Below are 8,922 nucleotides of genomic sequence, written 5' to 3' on the forward strand. Positions count from 1 at the left end.
AACTCTTGCAGAAAATAGCTACAGGGGGTTTGAACACTGCAGCCTATGTTAACTTTAAGCTTTACATTTTGAGTTTCTCTCTTTGGGGAGATATGTTAGTGAAACCCTTCTTTTTTCTGAAAACCTGTGTTTCAGTTTGGTGCATTATGTCCAAATTAACGTACTACAACATGGTAATCAAATTAAGACATTTCCTTTCACACAGAAATGTGTGCTGAAGTTTTTATTCCATTGTGGTTTTAGGTCATTCAGATTGTCGGTGCAGCAGACAAGGATTTGTCACCTGCTGGACAAAGATTCTCCTTTCGACTCTCTCCTGAGGTGTCTACAAAGCCAAATTTCACAGTCCACGATTTCAGAAGTAAGTTTCTATTTTGGATGATGATGATGATAACAATTGTTTTGTTCAGTTATTCTGGTGGCTGCAGCCTTCTATTTATATGTGAGACAGTGAGCTGCTTCAATATTCAATTGTTTTCCAGATAACACACAAGGGAGATGAGAACAGTGCTTTACAGACAAAGGAGTGTTGGGGGTCTACTAGATAAAAAAGGTGGTGGAGTTCCATCAGCTTGAGCATCATGGTGAAAGACTCCAAAGCAAGGGAGAAAGGGGAGGAGACAAATGGGTTTGGAGTAACTGAAGGATAACTACTCAGAAATAGGCACCATCTGTACTATGCTTAGTAGCATAGTGTTAGCATAGGATGGTCCTAGTTGGGTGTGTGACATTTATTAAACATATCAAGAGCCACAGTGGACACAGAGGAAGATAGTTGAGTCCTGCAGATTCATATTGATTCTTTGTGTTTTCATAATCTAAGGTATATTTAATCCTTAAAACTAATTGTCAGGGAACTGCCATCGGAAGGAAGGGAGGTGGAAGGGCTCACACAGGTTGGGAGAGACTCAGCAGCTGAAGAGGGAACCAGTAGGGGGAGAAGAGCTGAGCTGAGGGAAAGTGAGCAGGAGGGATGGCTCCGAGACACTTCCAGCGAAAACAGTGGGGAGGTTTCAGGACCTCCTGTAGGGACACCCACTCCTCGCTGGAAACTGTCACGCAGAGAGTCCAGAAGACGTGTTTCCGTTAAGGAGCTTTTATGTTGGAAGCGATTCCGAAAGCAACCACTGTCGGAATCTGCAAGCGACTGACAGAGCCATGTTTAAGGGGCTCCGTTACAGACAGAGGTTTGCAAACTTGACCAAACTCTGAGGGACTTGGATTTTACGCACAAGCAGCTCATCGTCCCATCACACTAATGTAATTTATTTCCTCAAAATTACTGGCACCTACCAGAAAGGTGCACAATTAATGACAACACTTCTTCACACAAAAGGGAATGTGGTCCATATCTTACCTGTGCATCTTGTGACATTCTTGGCCGAATACGGTAATTCTCACCAACTATACTGGCCTTTACACATGGATGAATCCATCTTTTTCCCCCAGCCATTGTCCCTTTCACACATTTTCACTATGTTTGGTTCTGTATCTTATCTGCATTAAAAAAACACCTGCATGAAAATATGCATTTAAATGTAAAAATATACATATCTAATTGTATTCTCCCTAAAACGATGCATTTCTAAGGTACAGCTCAGGCTATTTCATATCAAAAGTCACAAAGCCCTATTGGGCCTGCCACATCCTTGGCGATGTTGGATCTCTTAAACATCTGAATAGACGAACATACATGACCGGTGGGCTGTGCATGCCTTGCTGGGTCACAGGTTGTACAGGCTTACAAGAGAGCAGATGCCACTGAATTCCATCTCATATCGGCCCCAGCAACCATGACCAATTGCCAGGGATGATGAGAGTTGGAGTCCAGCACCACCTAGAACACACCATGCTGGATACTCCTGCTATAGTGTACCAGAGTCTGCTGGGCCCAACCATTCAAAATGGCCTCAGACATTAGTTTCCTGCCCTGCCCAGTTTGTTTCTGCTTCAAATCCATCAGAGAGACAGAACAGTGAACTGAGTGAGATAAGGAAAACTGTTACCCACTATGTACTTTAGTGATGCTATAAATATAAAATGCTAGACATATATTTCACTTGTGGTTTCAATGGTGGTGCAAATCCGGCAATTACTGTGCACTGTGCCACCAATCAACTCTCAGATTATATCACATCTGTGAAGAATAAAGCTAGACTGTAGGGTGGTGAAAAGTACAGCGCTTGTCTCCCCTGCGTTCAGTCTGAATTGGACTCATACATTCTAGCCGAGTCCTTACCAACTTTGTGCCTACTAAAGAATTAGATGGTAGCTACGATAAGCTATATCAGAACTCTTTTTCTAGAAAAAGAGTTGTGGGAACTCATCACGAACGCCTCTCTCATTCTCTTGCAGTGGCACCCATCTGTGAGGTTGTTGTTGTTATTTAGTCATTTAGTTGTGTCCGACTCTTCGTGACCCCATGGACCAGAGCACGCCAGGCACTTCTGTCTTCCTCTGCCTCCCGCAGTTTAGTCAAACTCATGCTGCTAGCTTCGAGAACACTATCCAACCATCTCGTCCTCTGTCGACCCCTTCTCCTTGTGCCCTCCATCTTTCCCAACATCAGGGTCTTTTCCAGGGAGTCTTCTCTTCTCATGAGGTGGCCAAAGTATTGGAGCCTCAGCTTCAGGATCTGTCCTTCCAGTGAGCACTCAGGGCTGATTTCCTTCAGAATGGATAGGTTTGATCTTCTTGCAGTCCATGGGACTCTCAAGAGTCCCCTTCAGCACCATAATTCAAAAGCATCAATTCTTCGGCGATCAGCCTTCTTTATGGTCCAGCTCTCACTTCCATAATCTGTGAGGTGGCAAAACCCAATTGAAAGGCGCCGGAACTGAGTTCCATCTTAAAAAAAGGTCCTGAACTATACAATATGCATAACATGGCATGTGTGAGTCAGCCTGAAATCTTTTTCATGCAGGACAGCCTGTGGCCCTCCGTGTGGTGCTGAACTACAACTCCCCACAACACCCAACCTTCCGCAATGCTAAAAGAGGCTGATGGGAGTTGAAGTCCAAAAACATCTGGAGGGCAAAGGCTGTTGTATCGTAACTGGGCTGCAAACTGCACAAGGCCTACTTATAATGTCATAGCATCTACCCGCAGACTTCCCCCTAAAAGCAACACTTGTCTTCAGATACTCAGCAACTGATGGCTCCACTGGGATCTGAGCCTATCTACAAGGAAACAGGATCTGTCAGTTCATCTCTCAATTCTTTTGCAGCAGCATTCAAAGAGGGAAGAAAAAACATCCAGTATAGAGAGACATGTAATGTTGTGGGAGATGCTGTGAACTAGCGAGTGTTGGAGAGATAATAAGGCAGGAGAGAGAGCACCGCAGGCAATCCCAATCAGACCTGCCAGCAAATTGGTTTCTAATCTCACTCCCTGCTTAATCCTTTTAATCTTTACATCAGTTTTCTCCCTCACTGGGTTTCTTTGATTCAGGGGAAAGGCGTGATAACCCAGCCCCTACCAGGGAAAGCGAGAGACACACCACTCACAGAGGCCTGCATTCACCTTAATCAGAGATTACTGGCAAATGTTCTAATGGTATTGAGTGTCTGGTTTGATTTCTGGTGGGACTTTTCTTAATCATCTCTTCTGAGCCGGTGCTGCATCAGGGAAGGTTTCCTACCTTTCTAAGGTGCCTCCAGTGGAAATTGGCAAAGCAAGAAAGCCACATTTCCCTTCCCACTGGAGAACTGAATGGCAATCACAGTTGTTGAAGGGCATCGAGGCAGACCTGAGGAAAAGCAAGAGATGTGACAAAGATAGTTACCCCTAGGGTGGTTTTGGGTTGTTGTTTTTTTAATCTTTTTTGTGTGCTATGACAAGCCTGCTGTCAAACTGAGCCAGATTTATATAGGAAAAGAGTCACAGTAATTACCATTTGCCCAGGGAAGAGAGGAGAGGATTCCATTACCTGGCATCTCATTTGAATGTGATGCTTTGGGTAATGATGAAGCAAAGAAACTATACTGATTGTGGAACCTCAAATAGGCCGTGTCGGAGTGTGAAGGTGCATGAGAGATTGACATTGGAAGAAGCAGATTGATTTCCCCTCCTCTCCCTCCCACAATGCCTAGAAATAGGGAGTACATGATACGATGGCACCCCATTGCTATTTTTCCCCACCCTCATTCCACCTTATTGACAGTGAAGAAGCTTACAACATGATTTCACACCATTTCCATTAGTTTACATTACATGGGAAGGGAGGGAGAAAAGGGGTACTCTTGCTTTCAGTGCACATGAGCTGCAATGTCAGGCATAAGTTTCTCATTGTTCTGCATTTTTTTCAAATCATGACACCAAGGAGAGAACAAGAACCTTATCTGTAGTGTTCTTTTGTTTCCCCCTCCAGACAACACAGCTGGAATTGTGGCCAGGAGAAGTGGGTACAGCCGCCGGCAGCAGGAGTTATATTTCCTTCCAGTTGTGATAGAAGACAGCAGCTACCCCATACAAAGCAGTACAAACACAATGACAATCCGGGTTTGCAGATGTGACTCTGATGGCACCATCCTCTCGTGCAATGTCGAGGCAATCTTCCTGCCAGTCGGACTCAGCACAGGGGCCTTGATTGCAATCCTGTTGTGCATTGTTATACTTCTAGGTTAGTACTCCTTTACAGAAAGATGTTTCACTGGTACGACATAGTCTATTCCTCAGTGTTGTTATGAAATTCCCAAAAGGCAGCTCCTGTAAGCTGCTTTTAGGGGCGGGAGTTTTTGTGAGCACAGCCATATTGCTTTAGATACCATGTACTGAAACTCGGATCCGGTGAATGGTGCGAGAGGGCGGCCTCCCCACCATGTTGGAGTTTAAATTCACCATGGACATGCTCCCATCGGTGCTGCTTGGTTGGTGAGACCCGCTCCTTGAGCAGGGCCCTGCCCAGCGCCGATGGCATGGAGCGTGACAGTCTCTAGCCCTCGGCTGGGTCACGCAGGACTCAGAGTCCGGCCACAATGTCCCCCACCAAATAAGGTAAGCAGACTTTTTCAAAGGAGTGTTTGATGGATTCTCCAGATTCCACTGGTTCCCCCAGAAATTCCCAGATGTATAGTTAAGGTTATTCTATTTGGGAACCACTCTGGAATAAAAGGGGGGGGGGGCAATGTACTAAATGTTGTATACAGTCATACCCTTGGTTGTCGAACTTAATCTGTTCCGGGAGTCCGTTCGACTCCCTAAATGGTTTGAAAACCAAGGCACGGCTTCCTATTGGCTACAGGAGCTTCCTGCACTCAATTGGAAGTCGTGTCAGACATTCGGCTTCCAAAAAAAGTTCGCAAACCGGAACACTTACTTCCAGGTTTGCGGCATTCAGGAGCCAAAACATCTGAGTACCAAGACATTCGACAACCAAGGTATGACTGTATACTTAAACATGAGCATTAGCAATAGAAGTTGGCAATAATTACATGAAAATCATTTTTATGGCCTTCCCTAACCTGGCGCCCTTCAGATGACCAAGCTTTGGAGATGATGGGAGTGATAGTCCAACAGCACTCAGAAGACATCAGGATGAGGATGTATAGGCAATATAGCATATATGATAGAGTACGTGATATATACTCTGCAGTATATTATCTTAGGATGTACATGCCCAGTTGTCTCAGACTCAGAGATGTGAACCTCTTGATCTGAGACTTTCTGAATTCTTAAAAAAAGGATGGTATCTCTGGCTCGCCTTATGCTGGGGTGTCTTAGACTGATCAAGGTCTTATGGAGCCTAGAGGTAATGTATCCAGCACTATTTTGAATTCTGAATGGCCTGAAAATAAGACTTGGGTGGGAGGCAGTTACCGTATTTTTCGCTCTATAGGACGCACTTTTTCCCTCCTAAAAAGCAAGGGAAAATGTGTGTGCGTCCTATGGAGCGAATGCAGGGGGGAGTCAGGCGGGAAAAGCCGTCAAGAGCTCCCAGGAGGGAGAAGGGACTGACTGGCCGCATCAGTCCCTTCTCCCACCTCCTAGAAAAGCCAGCAGAAGCCGCACAGCCCCTTTAAAGAGTGTGCGGCTTCTGCGGGCGGTGGGGGAATTCCCCCACCTCCCGCAAAAGCAGGGAGAAGGTCTGGGAGAAGCGCACAGGCTGCCTGCAGCCTGTCTGCTGCTCCCAGAGCTGGGGAGGGGGATCATATTTTTTTCCTTGATTTCCCCCTCTGAAAAGTAGGTGCGCCCTATGGAGCGAAAAATACGGGAGGTTCATTTGGTAATTACACCCAGTTCATGCAATGTTTAAAGGTGTCCATCTAAATAATCCTTTGCTTTCCTTTTTTTACCAGTCTCTGTAACAAAGGTAATTTGCATCTAGTAAGACCTCTGTCTAAAAGCTATCTTATTAACCCTCATTTTACACAGGAAACTGCTTAAATTGGTTTCTTGAACAAAAGCCCAATAAGCTCTGAATGGGGAGTCAGAATATGCCTACCTGCCCCATGGTACATGATTATTGCAGGCTTTTAGGGCCTTTGTATCCAAGGTTGCCTATTTCCTTTACAATTAAAGGATATAATTAAAGGCTAGTAAAGGGGAATAAGACATAATAGTTATCAAGCTCACACACCACATTAGCTTGGACAATTCCCTGCAATGCACTGAGGAGTTTAAAGGCAGAGAAATGACAATGAGAACCTTAACCGCAGGTATTAGATTTACGTGGCAAAATGTTAGCATGGCACCATCAACTGTGGATGGGTACATCTATGTTTGTGTGTTAAGTGGAGCTGTTATAATCATTGTTGCAAAGCACTTAGAGATGTGTGGGTTGTAGTTTTAGGGGGGGGTGGTTTACAATCCAACAGCATATACATTTTGTTAAATAAACTTAATACAGAATAATCAAAATCTGTAAACTGCAGTTAGGGTTGCATTCAGTGCAATCAATATCGAATGTAAGGATCACAATGCTTTAGAAAAATAATAATAAAGTGGCTTCTTTAAAAAATAAATGCCCAGGCTTCCTTTCTGTTAAACACAGAAAAATAAATCTGATCTTTCCCCAATTTCATGGCTGTCGGGAAAGCAGAAAATCCATGTGTGCCATTTGCAGTTGACGATGCCAGGCCTGCATTTTGCCATTTCAACTCAGGTCCTGTTTATACCTGAGATCAAAAAGTAATTTGTGAGTCACCCCTGACAGTTCCTAGATATTAGAAGGTGATGCAGTATTTTATTGGAAGAAAGCTGGACTCCTTCCGCACTTAATTTACCATTCTCTTCTTGTCTTAGTCATCGTGGTGCTGTACGTGGCGCTGAGGCGGCAGAAGAAAAAAGACACTCTCATGACCTCTAAAGAAGACATCCGAGACAACGTCATCCATTACGATGATGAAGGAGGTGGTGAAGAGGACACTCAGGCTTTCGACATCGGGGCCCTGAGGAATCCAAAAGCAATTGAGGATAACAAAATACGCAGGGATATAAAGCCAGATGCTCTCTGCTTACCTCGCTCAAGACCACCCGCAGAGGACAACACAAATATCAGAGATTTCATAAATCAAAGGCTGAGAGAAAATGACGGCGATCCCTCAGCACCCCCTTATGACTCACTAGCGACATACGCTTATGAAGGAAATGGATCTGTGGCTGAGTCTCTTAGCTCTATAGATTCGCTTGCAACCGAGGCAGATCAGGATTATGACTATTTGAGTGACTGGGGACCACGTTTTAAAGTCTTAGCAGACATGTTTGGAGAAGAAGAAAGTTATAATCCGGATAAAGTCACTTAGCTGGGGGCAGGGAGGGGGGAAGAAATGTAAACCTACAACAAATTTTAAAATAAACAAGCTTTATAGGAAAGGATTCCTTTGATTATAAGAGACAGCAGCTGTCCCAGTGAGCTCCTATATTTATCATACCGTCAATCTTGGTTTACCTGTTTGTCAAGGGAAGGAGCATCCTTGACAATCTGTATCCTTTCTTGGTGGATTTTGTTTTTTATTATTACTTTGGAATCACACTGAGACAACCTCAGGCCTATTAGCTACAATTTACCGATACAACACAGAAAGAAGGATAGCTTTCCGGCATGGTGGTGGAAGAGTGGTAGATTTTTCTTAATTCCACTGAAGTGCCTATTGAAACTCTTACTATTTAAAGTGGAAATGACTGCAGCAAATGGCGCTAAGGGAAACTGACATAAAGAGGACATTAACTTTTATGTCGAGAAGCAATAGCTGCAAGCTGACTTCTGGTTCTTTTAAAACAAAAAGTGTAGAACAGTGGCTGGATTCTGTTTGTCCAGCGATTGCAACTCGGTGGAGATTGTGTTCTGTTTGGTTTTGTTTTTTAACCAAGGAAGCAAGTTGTCTGCCAGGACATCACATTTCTTATGCCTACACTTCACAAGGGAAAGTTTTAAAAAACTGTTATTCCAATTCAAGTTGTAAAGCCCACAGTCTTTAACTGAAGTCAATGAATATTTAAAATGTTCATCAAAATGTTACACTTTTTCAAGAATTAAAAGAGAGAGAGAGAAGTGATGGAAGTATACATTTTTTATTTGGATGATACAGTCCTTGCAGAATGCTCTTCATATTCAGAGAAAGGCTACTGGTGTTTTTGGAAGGTTTAGTCAGATGGAGGGGATTATTTGGGTATCCCTTTTGCTGTGTATAGCTAAGGTGGTATATGTAAATAATATCATTGCTTGTCTGCAGCAGAGATGTCAACTGCTCATAGGGTGTTTTGTTTTTTAATTGATTGTCCGTATTTTCAAAGCTCTGTCCATAAGAAGTAGCAAAACCTGTTATGGACAGAGTGTAGCTTACTGCCTTCCATTTGAGAAAAATGCATTTGTAAAATTGTGTATGGATAATAAGAGACTTCAAAAACCACGAAGACTTATTTCCCAATTTGCTGTTTAATAATCTTAATTATTAGACAGAGAATTGGGAAACAGTTCTTCAT

At 43.6% G+C, this 8,922-nt stretch overlaps 1 protein-coding gene across 5 annotated transcripts in view; it reads left to right on the top strand.

Moving 5' to 3' along the window:
* The window catches only part of CDH12 (cadherin 12), a 721,954-nt gene extending 713,459 nt beyond the window's left edge, over positions 1-8,495 (top strand). For all 5 annotated transcript variants that reach the window (XM_081014754.1, XM_081014753.1, XM_081014756.1 and 2 more), the window contains 3 exons: positions 244-361; positions 4,370-4,621; positions 7,243-8,495. In XM_081014754.1, the coding sequence (XP_080870880.1) occupies positions 244-361; positions 4,370-4,621; positions 7,243-7,742 (870 nt within the window). In that variant the 3' untranslated portion in view covers positions 7,743-8,495. The remainder of the gene's footprint in view (positions 1-243; positions 362-4,369; positions 4,622-7,242) is intronic.
* The last annotated feature ends 427 nt before the right edge of the window (positions 8,496-8,922 follow it).

The sequence above is a fragment of the Podarcis pityusensis genome (assembly GCF_964106645.2).
Source record: "Podarcis pityusensis genome assembly, chromosome: 7".
Lineage (NCBI taxonomy): Eukaryota > Metazoa > Chordata > Lepidosauria > Squamata > Lacertidae > Podarcis > Podarcis pityusensis.